Source organism: Chelon labrosus, assembly GCF_963514085.1.
Source record: "Chelon labrosus genome assembly, chromosome: 13".
In the NCBI taxonomy this organism is placed as follows: Eukaryota; Metazoa; Chordata; class Actinopteri; order Mugiliformes; family Mugilidae; genus Chelon; species Chelon labrosus.
Genome location: NC_140346.1, coordinates 8699707 through 8721784, shown reverse-complemented (window position 1 = coordinate 8721784; position 22078 = coordinate 8699707). Strand labels below are relative to the sequence as shown.

At 43.9% G+C, this 22078-nt stretch overlaps 2 protein-coding genes across 4 annotated transcripts; one reads left to right on the top strand and one right to left on the bottom strand.

Annotated features, from left to right (window-relative positions):
- The first annotated feature begins 1640 nt into the window (after nt 1-1640).
- tagln (transgelin) lies at nt 1641-7553 on the top strand. Of its 2 annotated transcripts, XM_084558887.1 has the most exons (6): nt 1641-1813; nt 5164-5206; nt 5960-6151; nt 6262-6433; nt 6518-6620; nt 6744-7553. In XM_084558887.1, the coding sequence occupies exons 2-6, from the start codon at nt 5195-5197 to the stop codon at nt 6880-6882; spliced, it is 618 nt and encodes a 205-aa protein (XP_084415013.1). In that variant the 5' UTR covers nt 1641-1813; nt 5164-5194; the 3' UTR covers nt 6883-7553. The 2 variants fall into 2 exon arrangements, with proteins under 2 accessions (XP_084415013.1, XP_084415014.1); XM_084558888.1 differs by lacking the exon at nt 5164-5206 and having other exon boundaries at nt 1642-1813.
- A 1015-nt stretch (nt 7554-8568) lies between these two features.
- On the bottom strand, nt 8569-21545 carry pcsk7 (proprotein convertase subtilisin/kexin type 7). Of its 2 annotated transcripts, none has more exons than XM_084558772.1 (17): nt 21427-21545; nt 19976-20282; nt 19467-19709; nt 19165-19299; nt 18484-18649; nt 18266-18356; nt 18113-18167; nt 17828-17966; nt 17632-17732; nt 15480-15647; nt 14417-14521; nt 14163-14265; nt 11472-11628; nt 11203-11297; nt 10876-10981; nt 10645-10762; nt 8569-9898 (listed from the first exon to the last, which is right to left on the bottom strand). In XM_084558772.1, exons 2-17 carry the CDS (start codon nt 20219-20221, stop codon nt 9617-9619), a joined length of 2310 nt encoding a protein of 769 aa, XP_084414898.1. In that variant the 5' UTR covers nt 20222-20282; nt 21427-21545; the 3' UTR covers nt 8569-9616. The 2 variants fall into 2 exon arrangements, with proteins under 2 accessions (XP_084414898.1, XP_084414899.1); XM_084558773.1 differs by having other exon boundaries at nt 19976-20287; nt 21427-21525.
- Between the last annotated feature and the right edge of the window lie 533 nt (nt 21546-22078).

Below are 22078 nucleotides of genomic sequence, written 5' to 3'. Positions count from 1 at the left end.
GCGCGCTCTGTTACATAAAAAGGACATGGATTAGGCTGTCATGTGTGGCTGTGCTCAACATTCAGGGAGAGAATGAATGTATTTCTCAATATGCAGACTCTCCGTCTCTCTCAAGACTGATTTCAACTCTCAGAGATTGTTTCAGTCTCTGTTAGCAGACAGTCCGAGGGCTGAGCTTTGGGGCCGAAGGGTCACAGGTTCGCATTCCCCCGCATCCACGGCTGAGGTGCTTAGAGCAAGCACGTAACCACCAGACTGCACCCCAGGTGCTGCACAGGTGGCAGCCCACTGCTCCAAGTGTACAGTGCTAATGGATGGGTCAAAAGCAAAAGATGAAAAAGAAAAATTTGAGATAATAATAACTGCATACAAATGATATTAAATTCATAATAAAGGTGAACACTGAAGTCTCACAGGACACAGAAGACAGTCAGAAAGCAGGTGCTCCTGATGACACAGTGATTCGGCACGATGTCCAAACAGAAAATCAGAATACTTTCGTTCAAAAGAAGTCAGTTTTTGTTCCTTTGTTTGATTTGTTTTTATTTGGAAATTTCAACCTTCCTCAGAGTCAGCTAGGACTGTTGCTCACGCAAATACACACCCAATAAAAGAGACGAGAGAGTGCTCCACAGCAACATCTGGCTCTGCTCTAGTGCAGCCGATGGAGGCAGGATTAAATGGGATGACCACAGCTATAAAACTAGAATATCACAGAGCCAGAGATGCAGAGACGGATCTACCAGAATCTTAATTTAATCTCTTATTTTTTACGCTTGTTAGTTTCCATAATGCCACATGAGTAATTGCTTTATGTACTTCATGCACATGGAGGAAACATAATGCGCGGAAGATTTACAAGCGCACAGTGGATGTAGATGTTGTTGCTAAACAGTCAGGGAGACCTGCTCTTGAGACTGCAGTCAGATGATTTGTCTACGTGAGTTCCACTCGTGTGTTTAAGTACGGACGAAAACATATACAAGAGTCCCTCATCTTGAGTGGGATCTGTCCAATTTTAGACTTTCCACGGAGGGACGCTTGTGAGCATACATCTGAAAAGAGGAGTGTGGTGCCAAAAAGTGTTTGGAGTAGGTGTGATGGAAATGTCAGGAGTGGTGGTGGCGCCGGGGGACACATAGACTTACATGGAGTTCTCTGTCTGAATAATGATGACTTTGTTACACCTCCTCATTTCCATCCTCCTCTCCTCTCCTCTCCTCTCCTCTCCTCTCCTCCTCATTCACTCCCAACTTCTTTCTTTCTCTATAGGACAGGACCAACGCCTTAATTCTCTTTCCTACAGCTCCTTTTTTCTCTCCAGCACCATCTCCCTCCCTCCTTCCAGCCTCCATACTCTCCCTTGCCATCTCTCAGCCACTTAGAATGAGGAGGGATGTGGTGAAAGTATTTGGAGAATTCCTGCTGACCAAACCGAAGCCGCCGTCTCCCTGCTCTGCATGGACCAGCTCTACCCAAATAAGGCTGGCCATTTTAACTAGACGTGAGGGGAAAGAGAGGCAGCGGGCGGGGAGAGGGAGCTGCTGAAAGGCCATGCCCTTTTAAGGATGAAGTTTCCTTTTTTCCTTCCCCTCTCTCTCCCTCCTACTTCTCCCTCACACTCCCTCCCTCCCTCTCTCCGTCTCTCTCAGTAGACTATAGTGAAGTCATCTTGCCTCATTTGCTCCTTTTAAGCCGGCATTTTTGAGAGGGAGGTCCCTGCGACGCATATACAAACACTCAGTCAAGCATCCACTCTCACCCCACACACTGCACCGGTGGCCGGCAGAGAACTCACCTAGTCCTTCACACAGTAAGTATACTTTTCTTTTATTACAGGATAAAGCTCCCAGAAAATGGATCGCATAGTGAGGCAAAGTGACGTCATTCCTCGGTATCAGATCAGTCAGTTACGAGGCCTTCCTAAACTCCTCTTTAAAAAGTTCTTTCAAGAGCAATGTGGACATCCAGAAGTCACAGGAGGAATATGTGTATTAACTAAACAGTGGTTACCACATCTCTACAGAATGTCAAAAGTTTCTAAAAGTTTCTATGGATTGTATGGACATCATATCATCTCTGTTGCTGTATCTTATTAATTTGTTTAGTGCGATAGAAATGATCTAAAAAGTCCAGCTGTCTGGCGTTCCTGTTATTACACGTATCCCAGGATTGTCCTCTTTGCATACCTTTAACGTGGTTCATGTGTCATATATTTTCCATGGAAAGCGAGGCGAAGTGTTGCATATCTGCGCCAGTGCAACACCTACATACTTTTCATTTGCTCAAGCAAATGATCCACTGCCATACATGGGCCTTGGACGCATCAGAAAGTCATGACGTGGGGACATAAAGGAGGATGGAGGTGCACAGAGCAATAAAGTCTCGTTTTGTTTCTGAACTCCCCATCTGTTTTATGAGCACGTTAGGCAGCTACAGCCTGGAGGCTTTGTGCAGTGTTTGGGCTGACGATAACTAGCAAATTATTAAAGATGGCAGCGCACCAGCGATTCCAGTAAAAGCAGGCCAGCGGTAGCAGAGGGGAAGTGCCAATGGCCAGTTTAGTTACTGAACAGCAGCAACGGGAGCAGATAACGCTATCAGCACTGTCAGTCCTGTGGCAGTGTATAAACACAGCAGAGTTACAGTGGATTAAAAAGCCAGGAGCCAACCACATCTGCGTGCAGGCTCTCCTCTGGGGCACAGCTCTATCAGCACATCAGGAAAAACACATCAGCTCAGACATGATAGTTTGTCAGAATAATCAGAACCAGGGCCTTGGCAGCGATTTCAGAAAATGCTTTCTGTTCTCATAAAAGTCTGCCAGGTCTGAGCACAGCAGACGTTTATCTGAGCAGCTGGCATAAACCTGGAACAAAAGGCTCTGAAGACAGAACCAACCAGCAGTATGTCAACCAGCCGAGACAACGTCCCTCTACTAGATTAGTCAGCTCACACCGCTGAGCTGCGCCTAATTACATGTCTCATCACCCAACAATTTGTCTTCTTCACACTAGAACCCTGGCCTCGAACAAACTCACACTGAGGAATAATGTGAGCACTATTTAGACAAGTCCCACACGGTTTATTCATACCAAACCATTATCTGGTGGTTCGCTGGTTAACTGCAGAGGAGGCAGAGCTGCGTGACTCCACGTCCCTTCAGGCTGCCACAGTCGCCACAGCCCTCACACTGGTTTCCTGCTCTGGCATTAGGCAGCTTTACCATGGCAATAGAGAAACAGAGCAGGAAAAACACAAGTGACAAAGAGGGAGGAATGAAGGGACGGAGGTGATGAAGTCATGCTTGTGGGATATAGAACTTTGGGACTTTTGAGAGGAGGCCTTTGAGGCTTACTTTTACTCAATGTCTTTTGGTCTCTTGGCCTTTTCTATTCGTCTGTTTCATTCATTTTATTTCATTGTTCTCAAAACTAAACCTTGGAACAATTTGATGCTCTCTATTGTCCTACAGTACAGAGTTTGTAATAGTAATAAGGACGATAGCCGTAGCGGGACACATGCATCATTGCTTGATAGATATGTGTTCCTCAAAGTTATATTAGAAAACTTGTAATAATGTGTTTTCCATATTGTAGATGAAGTGAGCCGCCTTAAATATTTAAGGAGACGTAGCCATAAAGCTAATCCTGAGTTACTGAGTCTGGGCTGGGTCCCAAGCATAACAACGGGTCCCTGGATACACATAAATACCCAAAATAGAGGCCAGGCCCTAACGGAGTTAGTTAACCCAAAAAAAATATTATGTGATCTTTTCATGGTTGTCATGCAACGGATTTTCTCTTCTCTTCTCTTCTCTTCTCTTCTCTTCTCTTCTCTTTGCTTCTCTTCGCTTGAGAAGGACTCGAACACACAATGTGGTGAACACAACTTCTAATTCTTCCCCAACAGAGAGTGCTGTGTGCATGATTTGCAATTGTGGTCCACAGAGTAGTTTATGAGGCTGAAGAACTAGAGGCCAATGGAAAAAAAAGACAAGTTAAGAGCATACCAGACAAACATTACTCAGTAATAATGATCATATAATGACGCATGTCAGTGAGTAGAACAAGAGGTACTGAGACGCTGAGTGTGTGCCAAAGAAGAAAGAGAGAGAGAGAGAGAGAGAGAGAGAGAGAGAGAGGAGGAGGAGGAGGAGGAGGATGAAATATAGTATCTGAACTTGTGGTTGTATGTAAGTGAGCGTGTTGCCCAGCATGTGTGTTTGGTTTTTTGTGGTCTGGAAAAGCACCACCGGGAATGCAAAGAATATTAAACGGGTCTCGGTGGTAACACACTGTGGACAGGAATCTGGGCAGGAATTAACGTCTCTGGAACTCTTACATGCAGTATATAAAGAGAACAGTACAACAAGGCAAAAAAGATGTACACTACAGTGGAGCACATTCAACTGTCTACTAAGTGAAAAGTACATAAGTGATAGCATCAAGTGTGTGTGGAAAAGTACCTAAAGGACACGTGGACAGCGTCTATAATCCACGTTTTTATTTTAACAGTGGATCAAATTACTGTTACGTGAAGGGACTAGCTCGTTCGGCACATTGTTTTACAGCTTAACACGTCTTTTACTCATTCTCAACACCGTCATCAGGTGGTTTCAAGCTACCTGTCTATCATTAAACTAAGCAGGGGAACATGGGGAAGCATTCAGTGACGATACAACTACAGTTTTCCCACCGGAGAAGGAAGAGACCAAAGATGGAGCTAAAAGGAAAACTAATATTGCACTTCAGCGAATCATGCAATAGAAACGCAACTCCAAAGACATCAAACATGTAATTAGATACGCTAATGGCTCTCTAACACTCTCAAATCTGTTAAAAGGAAAAGGAAACAATTCAAGAAAAAAGGAAAGGAAAATTAGGCAAGAAATTAGGTATGAGCTCCACGTCTGTGTGCCCCCTAGGTTAAATAGCCACCATTTGGATTTCTCGGAAACATAAACACATCATGTGAGTCTTGGCCCAGCTTTATATTCTATCAGGTTATGAATTTAAAACTACGGAAGAAGGCAGCGACAGATGGAATAAGACTTGCGCAGTGTTCACAGCTTCCTGCTGCCCCAGGAAACAGCGTTCCTAAATCTCCTCCAGTCAGATCCCCGGGTTTCACCTTTAACATCTTAACTTTGAACCTCCCCAGGAACAGGAAGTTGACGTGACCTGACATCAAGATGGCAACAAAGGTTGGATGGTGCAGACAGCACTTTGATATGGGCTTTGCATTTGGCTGTTGGCCCAATGGCAATACAGAAGCATAAAACTGAAAGAAAAAAAAAAACAAGTGCTGGCAAGTGTGTATGTGTCGACAGAGAACATAAGCCAAGAGGGAGGCAAAGAGTGTGTGTGTGCATAAGAGGGGAATATATGCAAAACTCCACTGGCTGATGTAGAGCTCCCACTGTACACCATTTGGCCTCAGACACAGTATGTCCTGACAGGGCTTAATGGTGTGCACTAGGAGACGCAGCGCTGTTAATGCTACTGTTCTGAGAGAGGTATTTGAACTGAGAGCTGAGCTTAAGAACACGCTTCTGACCTGCATGTTATCAATGTTTGTACAGGTGTATATCGAAAACAGTTTATATATACAGTATGGGAGAGTCTCTGTGTGTGTATTCACGAGTAAAGCTTCATGTTTGTGCATATACCCTAGGCTCTATCGTAATAAGAGCCGAATGTGATTGTGCTAGCTGCTGTTTGTATGAGCCATTTTGGATAGTGGTGTTCCACAGAACAAGTCTGACCAGTAGAATATAATATTTTTGTGAATATATGCACTGATAGAAATAGTCAATTTGGCAGGTAAGGATATCACCAATGAAAACTGAGCCATTTCCATATTAACTCTTTCAAGATAATAGAGAAAGCGTTTTGTTTCTAGAAATTGTTCAATTTTCTCTTTTTTCTCCACCTTTTTTTGTCTATCCATCTTGTAGCAGGCAGGCGGCATGGCTAACAAGGGTCCATCCTACGGCATGAGCCGGCAGGTTCAGGATAAGATCGACAGCAAGTACGACCCTGAGCTGGAGATGATCCTGGTGGAGTGGATCAACCGTCAGTGTGGTTCTGGTGTGGGAAGGCCAGAGGCTGGCAAACTGGGCTTCCAGGCCTGGCTGAAAGATGGATGCGTGAGTGCACTGACTCTTTAAGATTAACGTTCTTGTCTGCGCTACTCCTTCCGTTCTTCTCCTTCATTGCCTTTTGTTCTGTCTTCTCTTGCTTCATCTCGTCTCCCCAGATCCTGAGTGAGCTAATCAACAGCCTGTTCTCCGGAGAGAAACCCGTGAAGAAGATCCAGAGCTCGCCCATGGCCTTCAAGCAGATGGAGCAGATCTCCCAGTTCCTCAACGCTGCAGAGAAGTATGGGGTCACCAAGACTGACATGTTCCAGACTGTGGACCTGTGGGAAGGTCAGAGAGGTTTTATGGTCTTCATTCCAACATTTAATGTTGAAGACTTTGGTTTAAACACTTTGGTTGTGTGTGTTGAGACAGGTAAGGACCTGGCAGCGGTGCAGAGAACCCTGTCAGCTCTGGGCAGCTTGGCCATCACCAAGGATGAAGGCACATACAATGGAGACCCTAACTGGTTCTTCAAGTGAGTTCTACAAAATACAGCCAGTGCCTCTTTACCCACTGACTCAAGCAAGAATAACACAATACAAACACTTGATTTGTTATTCTCTTCCTTTTTTATGACATTTTCAATGTCACGTTTCAGGAAAGCGCAGGAGAACAAGAGGGATTTCAGCGACGACCAGATAAAGGCGGGAAAGAACGTGATTGGGCTACAGATGGGCTCCAATAAGGGAGCCAGCCAGGAGGGCATGAGCTACGGAAGACCCAGACAGATCATGTAAAGTCACTGAGCCACCAGTACCCGAAAACTCTTTAGCTGCCCCTTCCACCCAAAACCTGGGGTGCCCCTTAAACTTGCTTGGAGCCTGTAAATGTTTAACTGGTCCACTACAACTCCCCTCTCTGCTTTTGAATTTAGGAGAGCTAATTCCCCCCCCCCCCAAGTCTTAACACTTGCCTTTAACCCCTTCTCAACATGCTTGTACCGGTGCTTATTGCAGCGCTCACCATGCTTTGTCTCCGCCTGCAGTTACAACCAGTACTAACTGATTGTTTTACTTATCATACAAATGAGTTGCAGTGGAGGTAAACCAAACCAAAGCGATCGCATGCTGTAAGCTGATCGATTCTTTTATTTTACCAAAGTTTAAGAAAACGCTCTCATTGTCACCAGTAACTGACCGCAGTCATCTTTGATGCATGACAGATGATTGAATTACAACGTCTGTTTCGTAGTTTTCAGAAATTAGTTCTGGATTCACATTTTGTTTACGCAAGTTGCAGAAGTGACATTCTTTCCAAATTGACAAGCACAGCTATTGTGTACCAACTGTCCTTATTTTTTACTGCTATGGCATTGTTCAGTACCTACCACTTCCCACAGTGCTATGCCTGCTGTATCAGCGCCAATATTTTTGTACATTGTCTTATTAAATGATGACTTTGAATTACACCTCTGAAATGACTTTGTGATTCTGGGTATTTCAGTGCTCCAGTTTGGCCATGTTGAGAAAATTTAAGGTTAAGATAAGATGCTGAAGTGTGCATTGTCATGCAGTATGCAATATATTTTAAGGAGTGTCTTAAACCAATTCTTACGGGAATGAACAATGGACATGTCAAATAAAATCATGAATGACCGACATTCTCAGTCTTCAATCTGCAGAGCTAAAAATCTTTACCGTCACACATAATCAGCCAAGGTCCCATGCAATTACTGTTACCACATGTTGATACATATGGGAATGTGAGATTTAACAGACTGAAAAATATGTGAACATTTCTTTAAAGTGGAAACCAACTATCTACCTTCTGGCAGTTGTCAGTTTGGGGATTTGATGTTGTTCCATAAAAGTGTGGGATTTTGTAGCCATGCTAAAGGCATGTTGCATTGAAATGGAACATTTGACATTCACAGTATTGCAAATAAAGTACTTACCATTCAAATGCTAACATCAGCCATATATGGAGGAGATACTGCTGCAAAGCAACTGGTGGCGGCTAACAGTTTAGTAAGCTAATGAGCAGCTAATGAGCAGCTAATTCAATGAGTAATGATGGATGAAGAAAGGACGATGCCATTGGGAGCATCACCATTTTCATTAAATTAAGAACTTAAAAAAACGTCAGCAAACATGTCACAACTTGTGAACTCAGGCTTTCTAGTCACCAGGCTGAGAATACCTAAAAAAGCAGGCCATTCAAATGGACCTTTCTCTTAAACACCACTCAGCCAATATTAGCGTGCTAACTTGTTAAACAGAGATATGTTTAAAATTAGCATGCCAACTCTACCAATTTCTATGAATTTCAGTACATTATACCTGCCATACATTAGCATGTTTGTGTCACTAATGTACACAGGTCTGTCTCTGATCTCTCAGTTAGCTCAAATGTCATTTAACTTAGCCATTTAGCATTTATAAAATACACTAACATTGAGTAAAGAGCGGCCTAAGACAAGGATATTCCATCAACATTGCCTTTTATTATCATTCACATCACCTGTGACTTGCACAGCAAAACACAGTCTCCATCTTCACTCCAAACAATCCTTTACATAAAAAATTAGAGCTCTTTATTACATTCTTAAAAACACTGTAGAAATCCTTTAATACAGCCGGCATATATTTGTTGAGCAGGCACACATTGTGTACAGTATATATTATACTTTTATTTAAAAAAAGAAAAAAAGAAAAAAAAAAAGAGAGCATTTACAAATCCCACACTTGAAAATCCCTCTTCAAGTTTTTATCAGTGATTCCTTGATAACCCACAGATAGTAGCCCCAGAGTTAAAAATGAAATGCATAAAATAACCCCTCAGAAAATACATCTATTATAAAATACGTCAGTACCCTCCTGAAAGCTCACATTTAGGCCACTTTTTCCATGGAAGACCTTGCAAACGCAACCACACGTCATCACGCAGGGCACAAGCACACACACACACACACACACACTCACCCACAGTAGTTTCATAACTTCCTGTAGTACACGTGATTCTTTTTCTGCAGTGCATCACATCAGTTTGTAACCCCTTTTCTTCTTTGGGTGCAAATTTTATGCACACACATGTGCCAGGATGCAGTTTAACACATTCACATATGCAGTTTTTCAGGGGCATTAAACCCATTTAGGTCCCTATTAGGTGCAGGTCACACCTGACTCTTACCTAGAGCAAACAATTGTGAATTTTGACTTCACAGCATTTCTGAAAATGTCCCCTAGTTTTTGATTCCTTGTGCAGACATTCGTAAAGGGACACAAGAACACACACTGTCACAGCGCAAACACACAAAAGGTCACTTATCTGGAGAATGCAGAGAAGGTTGAACAATTCAGTCTTCATTCAAGTTCATCTGCAGACCACTCCGTGATTCTCCACCGCCACTGATGGACGCTGAGTGGGATCAGAAGTGGTATGGGTGTGCGATTGAGGAGATGAGGGGGAAAGCCTGAGATGTCTCATGAGCACAGACAGCGAGAGGGTTTTGACCCAGCGTCGCACTCAGTGCTATGTCGCCAGCCGATCTCCAGTGACAAGCGGCACTTTGGCCTCGAAGTCAAGCACGGTCTGCAACTCCACCCCCGAGTCCCGCTCCTCGTCTTCACTGCCCAGCTCCGTATCTAACGCTATGTCCAGCATTTCTCTCCCGCGGCTTCCCCTCTTGGCCCTGTGATCACCTCGCCTACTAGGCAGGCAGAAAAGAAATCTGAGGTTTCGGTGGGCCAGCATGACCTCTAGTGTGTAGTAGAGGGACCAGAAGAGAGCGAAGCAGCCCATCAACAGCAGGAACTAGAGAGGAAGGGGACAGAATCAAAGAAACAGAAGAGGTAAATTATAACAGATGAGAAGTGGTTGTCTCTGGGGAAATGCAAACAACTGCAGTTCATAAAATGGCTGCTTGGGGCTGACTCCAAAAATGAGTTAATCCTCATGGACCTCATGAATGAAGATATTAGCTGAAGAGACACAACTGGTTATTTGTGCTGGACAACTATACAGAATGATGGATGACCTCACAAATCACTATACCTAGACATCCCCCAAGCCTCCACTCATGCTCCACCTTCTTTTCTAATTTTGAATTAGCCAGGAGTTTTGTGGAGCCAGGCAGCGCCAAGATGGCGACACCCGGAGGCACCCACGCTGAGCTTGAAAACTGTTCTTTGATGGGTGACATCATGGAAGATTTGTCCATCTTCATCTACAGTCAAGTGGTGCAAGAAAGCATGGAAAGCTGTGACCTCCCTAATTGTAGTATTTGATCCTGATTCCATCCTGGATGTTTTTTTATCCAGGGTGTCTTAGAATTTAGTTTAAGAGTTTTTAATTTTGGGCCAATCTTAGCTAAATGGGCCAAAGTGTCTGCAGGCTGAGATGAAGCACAGCCCGGTAGATTGAAAAATCTAAAAAGTGTCTAATTGTGCAATTATTAATTACTAAGATGCTGAAATTCTGGCACAGATGCAGGGAAGCACAGAGGCCTATCAAACATTGTAACCTGAGGTTTGAGTCCGAGTGTGCGAGACCGTGTTTACCTTGAGGTTGTTGGAGGTGAAGGGGTTGATGATGTCTGGTGGAATATCCAGGCCTGGGTGACAAGGCAGAGAGTAGTTGCTGTCCAGATACTTGCCACTCATAGCCTCCTCCACCAGCCTGTCAATCAATGCACAGCCAGTCAGGTTGCAGAACATCAATCAGTCAAAGCACTGATCCAATCATAATCACTTCATCCATTTTACACGAGGTTTGAATCAGTTAGTACTTACCTCTGTCTTTCCTTGACCTCGCTGAATGTCATAGATGAACCATACAGGGTCAACTTCCACTCCTTCAGCACTCCCACAGCAGCACACTGATCAATCGCTGACTCTTCTACAAAAACAGAGCAGAGTGACGAACATAATCCATAACAAAAACACAAACAATGGTTGCCAGAAAAGAGACAGAATAGGATGTGTTTGTCTTTTCAGCTCATGGACAGACATTCCCATCACTTTGCTGACACTTCACAGAACTTGTCATGTAAGTCAGTTTGCGTGTGTGTGTGTGTGTGTGTGTGTGTGTGTGTGTGTGTGTGTGAGGCAGTATCTTACTGTGGTCAGATATCCTGAGTGTGTACTGGCCTTCGGCTCTCTCCCCCCAGCAGCGTACAGTGGAGAAAGTCCAATCCTGGTAGCCTGCAGAGTCTCTGTGTGCACAGCAGCATATACACAAACTTTATTTAACTGCAGTTTAAATTAAAATGTTCTAATTGATCAAAAAGCTCAAGTGGGATTTCAAAGACAAATATATGTTAATATTACTCCCTCTCGTCTGGCAGTCAACACTACGTTCAGTTTTACTGTAAAATACGCGTACGTACCTGTCAATGGCACGGCGAGCCCCGATGACTGATGTCATACCGCTGGGGCACTCCAACACTATCTCCACGTTGCCACGGCAAGGGTGGGTTATTGTCACGGTAACGGCCACGTGCTCCAGCGTCTCCATCCCAGACTGTTTCAGGTCAGCAGCAGAGACTGAGGGAGAGGAGGGAAACAAGAATCTGTGAATGTGTGTGCAATCACTGTGATCTGAATTTTATATAAGGGTTTCAGGGCTTGCCAAAAGTATTTCAAGAGTTTTTAAAACTTATTTAAGAACCACAGAAAACGGAGAAAATAGAATATAAAGCAACTCTCTAAATTCAATCTCCCATCAGATTTAGGATCTTCACTTTCTCTAAAGTAAATTGTTATCAGCAAGTCTTCCTGACCACCGCACGCCCTCCCAACACGAGTGTCTGGTAATTTCTTGGCATTTCCTGGGGTCTGACTATTAATGAGCCGTGGCGCTCTCTGACCATGTAGGGCTGCGCACAACCTCGGGGCAGGGAGAGATGCAAAGGAACCAGGGAAAGAGGACTGTAAACAGAGGTGTGGAAGGAGAGGCCGCGAGTTGGGGACGGACGCAGAGAAAGAGGGAGGCGACAGACGGCAGGGAGACGGAAGAGAGGCACAAAGAGTGAATGAAATTGTAAAAAGTGTGTAAAGTGGCGTTTAATTTAGGGTGACTTCCCATGAACGCACCACACCGGCACAGTTCAGACAGGACTGATCTCTCTATACTCTCAGAAGTAGGAAAAAAGAGTTTTCTGTATCTCTGTCGTCAGGTTTCACATGAAAGAGCGATCCATCTGGAAGCTATGCCAATTCACTGCAACTCTGTGATTGTGTTCACATTTCACATGATGTGAGATTGTTAAGACTTGTACCCACAGCTTGTCTGAGCTGACAGGCGGGTGTTTACCCCACAAGCTCACTTTGCTGCTACTCAATGACAGCTGTCTACAGTTCGATGAAAGGCAAAGCATGCTGGTGCTGCAGCGGTCTCGCGGCCGCCGAAGACCTTTTAACAAGTGGCTGACATATTTCCATCACACTGCTCGAGCTGTCCACAGATTCCCAGATTAGGAAGGCGAGTCCCCCACGTGGTCAGATGGAGCAGTCAAAACAAAAACACAATTTCCACGATTGGGGGAACACCGTGCATGTATAATTTACTCAATTTACCATTGCCAAGCAGTCTTCAGGAAAAGTCTGGAGGTGGAGCGCTGGATGCAATGACGGACAAGGAAAGGGTGATGAGTACATCTGGATTTGCAAATGAAGCTTTGTACATAAAAACTGAAGGAAGATAACCTCAAACTGTACAAATACGTTGTGGTGGTGGGGCCACTCCTCATCGTCATTTTACACTGTGGTTCTGCTTCTATTTATTTGCATGTTGTTCTATTGTGTACACATCGATATTATATTTGTATATCAAATAGTGGTATGTTGTGTTTATGTTACATACCTCAGTCTGAACAATGATTTTAAGTACAATGGACCCAGAGTCAAATTCCTTGTAAGCATAAACATACTTTTCCAAACGAATTTTCCGTACGGTTTTATTCAATCAGTTCTCCGTGTGATTTTAAACTCTGAGCTTTGCTAAAAATAAAGTAGATTCAGTCTACTCAACCTTTGCTTTCATTTTTGCTGGAAACTCTGCCGTCTGTACTGTACACACACACACATACATACACAGGCACACCCGTTTTATTACTATTAGTCATACGCTGCTCTGCAACCGCTGCATCTTATCATAAAATAACTTCCCCCAGCTCACCTTGAACTGGACTGCCAAAACCTGGGGGAAGTGACTGGTCATTACTGGGTCAAAGCCAGTCACACTGTGTAGACTGTGTGGACGCATATGAGAGAACATGATGTTCACATGGGAGGCAGAAAAATTGAAACGGGGCGGTGCATTAACCGGTGAGGTCGCCAAAACACATAGAAACTAACACAACAAACAATGAGTAGCATGGCAGGCATCTGAACACCGTCTGTGACAAATAGCATGTCAGGGAATGAATGAAGACAAAATGTGGACTACAGCAGTCTTATGTAATTTATCTTTTTTTTTGAGAAGAAGCCCAGACACACTCTGTCAGCAACTCTTTGCTTTGTCCTTGAGAAACTCCTGTTGTATGAAACTGCTCACATATACACACACACACACTTGTCTCTGGCTGTGTTTCTGACCACAATGAGGCCATAAAAGAGGGAAGACACAGATTGAGGGAGGAGAGGAAAAAAGACGAGGGTGAAGGAAATGTTTCTGCTAGAATGAGGTCACCGTGAGCATATGCGAAAATGTGTGTGTGTGTGTGTGTGTGACAGATTACATACGCAGACAGTGGAATATGAAAGATACAGAGAGGTGAAAACTGAGAAGTAAAGAAGGAACAAAAACTATGAGGAGAGTTGTAAAAGGCAGGAACGGATTAAGGGGGAAAATGAAGAAAAAAACGAGAAGGATCTGGAAAAATCTCAAACAGGGAACTCACTGACAGAAGAACATTGCCTAATATGGACAGGCAGACTGACTGAGGACCACGCAGGGAGGGAGGGAGGAAGGGAGGGAGGAAGGGAGTGAGACAGCTACATTAGTGCTGTGTTTAAACTCGACAAGCAACTGTCCAAGAGAGCTGAGAGTGGGAGAGGATACAAGCAGACAGAGTTACCATTCCAGGTACGGATCAGCACATCAGGATAGGTCTGGATTGATGCTTCCTCCTTTATTACTGAGCTCTGATAGGACACGAGGAATGAAACTGATTCCCACACCTGAGACAGACAGCACACACATATTTCAGCCAAATTGTGGTGGAAATTATGCTTCCGAGAGAGAATGATTTCTTTACAAAAAATGAAAAGTGGTTTAATTATTAGAGAAAATGATGGCCTCTCTTTATGTATTTGCTGCGTGTGTGTGTACCTTGGCGGCATTAACGAGTCTCCAGGCATTGAGAAGACCGAAGCCATGCTGGTGGCTGTGATGAAAACCTGCTCCGTTCCTCTTCCAGTCTGCACCGTTGTCACACTGTTGAAACAAAAACCCAGCCATGACACACGGTGCATAGTTAAACGAACAAATAAAGGAAAAAGATATATTGCAAGAGACTTGAGGTCTTAACAAGGATGTCAGACGAAGAAATATCACAAACAAAGAGTTCATTTGTAAGATTTAGAGGTGCTGGAAGGCTAATCTGTTTCCCTGTTCATACCCTTTGTGTGGATTTAGTTATGTAATGTCAAAACTTAGTGGCATCAATCTTCTCTTAGGCAGCCAAGAACAACGGTATATCTCAAAATGTCAAGCTATTCAGTCTAATGTTGTTGTCGTGCTGTTCAAAGTATTACTCCCCCATCAATGACTGTCATTTGGGAACAAATACAAAACCATTAAGTGAACTAGTTATGAAGTTATCTGATATCATTAGTACTGAATTTTACAAGCAAATGTGGTGGATATTCAAAGTTTCCAGCTTCAGAAATGTGAGGATTTGTTTTTATAAATATCACCAACATATTTATACATGATGAAAATAACTATTGGTTTGAGCCACTGGAAGAAGTGGTTGATGAAGATAAATAATGGCCTGGCAACACCAGACAAATTGAAAACAGTCTGGAGCCTCTAAGGTCATTTCCAATTTGCAGCAAGCGCAGACTACAATATTCCTTTGGACACAATTTAATAGACCAACAAAATGTGTGATGAGGCTATCTTGGTTGTTTACAGAAATGCTTCAACACCACTCTTCTGCAGAGTTACTAAAAAATACCTGCTTCATGTTAGATGAATGGTTGGCACCTGCCTGGCATGGACAAGCCTGGGTGGAAGTTAGTCTGAATGGGTAGGGCGCCTAAATGCATTCTGTCAGAGCTCTCAGATGTGTCCCCATTCTGGCTACATGTGTCCAGTCAAACTGAGCACCCACCTACACGTGTCTCTGTACACTAATGACTGATGCAACGAGGAATCTCAAACGACTTACTTTGGTGGCGGTGAAGGCGATGATGTGCTGGATGTCCCTCCAGGTGAGGCAGGGCCGGACCTGCAGCATGAGGGCTACCATTCCTGCCGCTAGGGGGGCCGCGGCAGATGTGCCGGTGTGGCCCTCTGTGCAGCCCGTCGCCTCCTGCATGGACCAGTCTGATGTCACCTACAAAACCAGGACAGATGGACTGAGTGTTGGAAATACAGCTTGGAGAAGGAGTCCAAATATAAACTGTAATCAATAGACTCATATTGTAGGTATACATGTGAGCACAAGCACAACCCCTAGAAGGGTTTATTCAAAACAAACGATAAGTCATGAGCCCTGAGGATTGTTGCATACACTGGCACTCTACTCAGGCGCCAGCGTCATGGAACCATGCTGACATACTTAATGTGGGAAGCCACGGTTCAGTCAGATTTTATGCAGTTAATGGACTATGAAGCCCTGAGAAGATTGAGCTTTAAGAAGATAAGTAAAGTGAGTGTATAACATAAAATGGATATACAGAGAGTTGAAACAGAGGAGTTTAAAATCCTGACAGATTCAAGAGCAAACAAAAAAGACCACTATAACACTGTTTTTACAGTCATGTCTCTCATCAGCATGTACAGTCGACAGTAACATACAGACATAGGTCAAGGCAAACTGCAAACATGTCATGTGCCTGTGTCTTCCGTGTACTGAGTCGGCCGGTACACACATTAGTGGCAGCCCGTCAGCGCTCTGTGTTTACATGTAATGCGCACGTGAGTCTTTCCCAACAGCTGCTCCAAACGTCTAGAAGTTTCCCAGATACTATACAGTGTTGGGCTTGTGCTTGGTTTCCAGGGAGGGCTAGTGATGTTCATTCCTAGCAGCTGTGTGCAGTAGATGTGATCATTAGAGGGCATCATTAGAGACTGTATTTAATTGAAACACCGCATCTCTCTCATTAAGTAGCTGTCCCGGATAACTAAAAGCCCAAGTCATGTTTTAGTTAGCCACAGCTTTTAATTTAAGACATATCGGACGTCATTATGGCTCATGGGCCTCAGAATAACCTCAGACACGCTGCCATCAAATATTCAAAACAAGTTTAAAGTTTGCTGAATATCTGATTTTCTTGTGTCTTCTCCCAGACGGCCTTACAACTCATACCATGTATTTGTGGAGACAGCTGTTCTAAAGGGCTTCCACACAACACTATACTAACAGACAGTGTGTGGTGGGCACTTGGCCTGTAAGCGCACTGAGGTCAGTGGTCGATCCGTCTCCTTCAGAGACAAGCTCCGTTCTGGCTAAGCTCTTCTCCCCGAGGCGATGGCACCACCCAGTCCAAACTATGTTACCATGGTGATGTCTGCAAACACTGGCAAATATAGCCCTATACAACTGTCATCATCAGTTAAGATGTGGAGCTGCTCTATCACAATCTTCCAAACAACTATCATGACAAGTGAAGTTTTAAACTTCTTCAGGTTCCATAGAGTGACATGAAATATACCATTTTACATGCAGTGTTGTGAGATATGGTATTAGTTTGAATGGGTAGGGCACCTAAATGCATTCAGTCAGCGCTCTCAGGTGTGTCCGATTGAGCCAAATTGAGCACCCACTACCTCAAGATAGGGTCTAACTGAATGTGTGCATACTGCACATTTGTACAATATGTGTTTCACTTTTTAACAAGATTTTGCATAATCTAAAATCTGCATCTACAGCGCGCTTATAGTATTACTTTACTTGCCAGTTCACAAACACCAGATGCATCTCCTAGAGGTTTAGCTTTTGAATTCTTGCTATAATCAACAATCAATCAATTTCAACAATGACAGATTGCTGCAGTCAGTCTGCTTGCCTTCAATGCACAAACCACACCAGAGTCTGCTTGGAGGCAAACCAAGACCTTCAGCCAATTTCTGGCCAACCGTTTAGTCCGTACACTGTATGAGTTATAGCATTCAAGGTTCAAAAACACCCAAGAGCTGGTTTGAAATCAACCAGAGAAGTTGAGTGTGACTGGACCAGCTGTAATTCTTTTTCCAGCTTCTAGCTCCCTGACTTCCTGCTTTCTTGCACCATTGATCATGAATTTACTGGTCTGGTCACCCATTGAGGCTATGTTTGTTTGTGTGTGTATGAGTGTGTTTGTTTCCTTAACACCTACAATGCTCCTCAGCTTTGTGCCCCCGCTGCTGAAAGTGACAGCCAGCATGGACGCACACTCCTCAGCGTAGAATGGCATCCTGCCTTTCTCATCGACAGCTCCTGCATCAACACAATGAGTATTTATGAGCCCACCCGAAACACAAGTGGACTTGCAGAGACAGACGCAAACACACCGGAGAGTCTCTGCGCCTTACCGATTGTAATGGTATAGATGGAGTTGGCATAGCCGTCGTAGTTGCAGTTGTCGTTGTATTGACCTCCGTTGCCACTTGCAACTACGAAGATGCTCCCAAAGCCTCGTCTGCCTGCGATCACCCCGTGTTGCAGGGCTGCCTGTGGAGAGAAAAATAAATTATGGAAAAATCCATCAAGGAAAAATGACCATCTCAACTGCACTGTTCCACTGCATGTAACAGATCTGTTGCAGTCTACTGCCCTCTGTAGGACAAAAAGACTGCTGCAAAGACACTCTTCTTCACCTTGCCCAGGGGATGAGGTCCATCCACAGTGTGTCCATCATCATCTGGACCCCAACTAGAAGACAAAACAGTCGAAATCAGAATCCAAAGAAGTCCTCTGAGGTGGTTTTATACCAGGTTAATATGCTGAGTAAAATTATTCAGGTGTGTTACCTGCAGCTGTAGATGTCATTGACTTGGTAGTGCTTGTTGAAGGCTATGGCCTCCAGGCTGTCTGTCAGAGGGCCATCCAGGACTCTGATGCCTGTGTGGAAGGCAGAAAGTGAGAGACGTTTCATGGTACACATTTCCCTTGAAGCTCAGGGTCTACCTCAAACGTTGTTCCAAGTTTTAAACAATGATATATGCAAATTGAAATCTCTTGTCTGTACCTGCCACCTTGCTGCCGTAAGCCACCCCCACTGCACAGAAGCTGTTGTTTGGAACTGCTGCAATCTCGCCGGCACACCGAGTCCCGTGGTGATTGTCGCTGTGGACGTCTGGGTGAGGCATGGGGTCAGGGTCGTTAGAGTTTAGGTCATAGCTGCCCTCTGGACTCTAAAAGAAAAATCAGTCAAATGAGTACGTGGTTTACATTCCATAAACTCCACCCTAAACTCCACCCTAAACTCCAATTTCAAGCGTCGTAAAAAAACAGGTTTAGCTGGAAATGTTATGATCCTGTTGACACCCGAAACATTAGTGGTTTAATAAGACATCTAGTTTAAAAAACTGTTACAAGAATTTCTCAGCACATTCACCGTGCTCATGGGAGAACTGAAAAATTAAAAGCACAGTCTGCCTTTTCTGTCACTAATTTCTCTGATCTATTTGTTGCAGCCAGAAACTGTAAGCTGTGTATTTGAATTCTTTAAAACTTTCCCCTGCTCTAAAACATAATAATAATAATAATAATAATACAGTTTATTTAAAAGCGCTTTTCATGATACTCAAAGACACTTTACATAAAAAGAACATCAAATCAGCAAAACAATGTGAAATACATGTACAGTTCTGCCTCCAGTAAGGGAAGCCTCAGTACTTTTTCCCGCAGAATCACCGTTTTGACTTACATAGTTGGACTGAATGTCCTGGTGGGTGTGTTCCACCCCATCGTCTACGACCACCACCGTGACTCCTCGGCCAGTGATGTTGTGTTCCCACACACCTGTCACGTTTATATCCATACCCTTACTGACGTCATTGTGCTGCAAGAACAAGAACAGTTTGTTGGTGAACCCCACTTGAGGCTCGATAAAAACTAGGCTGACAATCACACGAATAATGCATCCTGATTATCTGGTTTGGAAAAATGTAATATTTACCATCTCTCGTGAGTTTGCAAAATAACTAAGATAGAGATTTATAGCCTTACCAAGTGCCACTGTTTAGGATAGTTAGGGTCGTTGAACGCCATCGATCTCTTTGAGCGACTGAGCACTCTTTCCTGGGAGTACCACAGCACATGGGGGTGGGATGCTAGAACATCACTAGGGTGGAGCCCTCGTTTAAACAGACCTCCGACAGGCCCAGCACCAGGCTTGACAGAGCACAGCAAGTAGTGGCCTTCCAGCTGTCCAATCTGGCCCTGGTTCTGCAGCCCGGCCTGCTCTGCTACCTGTGATAGACACAATACTGATGATAATGCCTACAATTTATACTGGGACGACACAGATTAAACTGCTGTGGTTGTGCTGATCTATGCTATATTATAAATAAAAACTATGCAAAAACTATGCAGAAACCATGTAATACTGAACAATCGTGTCTGATAATATGTATCAGCTGAATAAAAAGTGGTAACCTTTCTAGGGTATTTATTTTAGGACGTGATAGAACAAAAGATTGGAGAGAAAGAGACATCAGAGAAAGTGTTGAATGTACCCTGTTGGCTATCACATCCAGGTGCAAAGAGACCTCTTCATCATCTTCTTCTTCATCATGTGGGCCAGTGTAGAGCCGCACAGCCCAGGACTGACCCGGACTGCAGGAGGGTGACGACCAAGGTGAAGGTTGAGAGGATGATTTAAATGGAACTGAAGGAGAGACAGAGGGCAGAAGAGAGAGCAGCAAGAGCCCAAAGGAAGAGAGAAAAACGAGGAGGAGGAATGTGGGAAAATAGGACGCCATGGCGAGGAAGGGGGCGAGACACGGGGGAAACCAGGCAAACCCTCTTCATCTGAATAGCAACCTGGACTTGAGACAAAGACAGAGAGGGAGACATGAAGCTCTTGTTAGTGAGGGCAGTCTGAGAATGAGTGGCTGGTTGGTTATCATCCATCTGCCGCATTCAGAGGCGAGTCATCAAATTCACAACATCACACTAAATGGATGCCAGATGAGAAATGTGGCCACGACACGTTTGGGTCACCCTGTGGTTTCATCAAAGTTCCTGTATGCACAGCTGCAAAGAGGCTTTCAGCACCAGATGCTGATCTATTTACATAGGTAGGCTATTTTTACACAGATAAATGCTTTGGGTTCCAAAAGAAATATAATTTAAAGGCTCTGCCATAGCTCTGTGCTGACCTGAAAACATGGGCATGCATGGCCATAAAGAGAGGACAATGTGGCTATCACATTATTTAAGATACTCTGAAAAGGAAACTCCCCGTTCAAAGGTTAAGGTCTCTCAGTTAATGGGATAGTTTAATAAAACACAGACACGATCACAGGGAGAAGTAAATGCAGGAACAGGACTCTTTCAGGGAACTGCTTTTCCTGAAAGTCAGACAAGAACGAATATATTCAACATGTCTCTGACACCAAAACTGTGAACAGACAACAGTAATTAGCAACAGCAACACCTGAGCAAAACATATAGCACGTGCCAGCCATATTATAAAAGGACATAATCAAATCAAACACACATAACGTAAGCTGGAAATGTTGCCACAGCCCTTTGGTTAGGCTACACATTAACATGAGAATCGGCTTAAATTCAAACAACTGTCCCATAAAACGCTTTCGCTCTCGTGTCAGCTAGCATAACGTTATGGTTAGCTCCTAGTTTAGCACAGTTTCGGTTGTTGTTTTTATTTAGCCCGGAGCTCAGCTAGCCAGCTGGACAACTAGCTGAGGTTTATCTTTCAACGGACCGCGTCTGTGAAATGATTTGTACATTCACAATAAAATTGTTAAAATTAATTGTTGTCGGGTTGTTTAACACAAAACAACCCGAAGTGGGACTCGAGTTTTACCCGAAGCGTCGTTGTTGTCATAGCAAGTTAGCTAGCGTCCTGAAGGTAACTATTAAAATCGTTGCTCTTTTTTTTCAAATAAAATGCGGATAAGCAGCAATGACACATTACCGTGACTATACGGTTATATCTTACTTTTGTGCTGAACTGGTATTCCCCTCGGTTTCTCGAGAAATGTACGTTATCAATAACGCTGAGCTAAGCTCGTCATCTCATTTCCGTAATACACGAGCCACCACAACCCAGCCCAGACGTATGACGTCATGCAAATCAGTGCGCAAACGTCGTGCGCGCCCCCCAGTTGGCCCAGACTGATAACATTATACAGGTACAGCAGCGGCCACAACACTGGCCTCATGTTCATTCATTCTTTCATCTTCTGTAACCGCTTGTCCTGTGAAGGGGTGGCTGGAGCCTATCCCAACCGTCATCAGGAGAGACGCGGGGTACACCCGTGTATATATACAGTAGTAGTATTACATTATTACAGTATTAGTATATACAGTCAATGGGTACACCCTGGACAGGTCGCCAGTCTAACGCAACTGATCTACAATAATGCAGCACAAAGTCATACAACATATTTACTGTACACACACAGGGCATAAGACACAGAAAAACAACGTACCACCTCATGTCCTCTCCTGCAGTGCACCTGAAAATATTTTTTTTGCCTGCCATTCATATTTGAGTCTGAATGTAGGAAAGATGTATTACAAATCTATGTTTTTATGTCATTAAAATGGATTCAATTGTCTTATTGAACTGAATTAATTCAATTCTGTTC

What these genes read in the sequence shown, in the direction of transcription:
- tagln (XM_084558887.1), top strand. An exon ending in CCTGGCTGAAAGATGGATGC is followed by an intron (nt 6,152 to 6,261) that starts GTGAGTGCACTG and finishes TCGTCTCCCCAG; the next exon opens with ATCCTGAGTGAGCTAATCAA. An exon ending in GACTGTGGACCTGTGGGAAG is followed by an intron (nt 6,434 to 6,517) that starts GTCAGAGAGGTT and finishes GTGTTGAGACAG; the next exon opens with GTAAGGACCTGGCAGCGGTG.
- pcsk7 (XM_084558772.1), bottom strand. Translation starts at nt 20,221, where the DNA reads ATGGCGTCCTATTTTCCCACATTCCTCCTCCTCGTTTTTCTCTCTTCC. An exon ending in ATCCTAAACAGTGGCACTTG is followed by an intron (nt 19,300 to 19,466) that starts GTAAGGCTATAA and finishes TTGTTCTTGCAG; the next exon opens with CACAATGACGTCAGTAAGGG. An exon ending in GCACAAAGCTGAGGAGCATT is followed by an intron (nt 15,648 to 17,631) that starts GTAGGTGTTAAG and finishes CTGGTTTTGTAG; the next exon opens with GTGACATCAGACTGGTCCAT.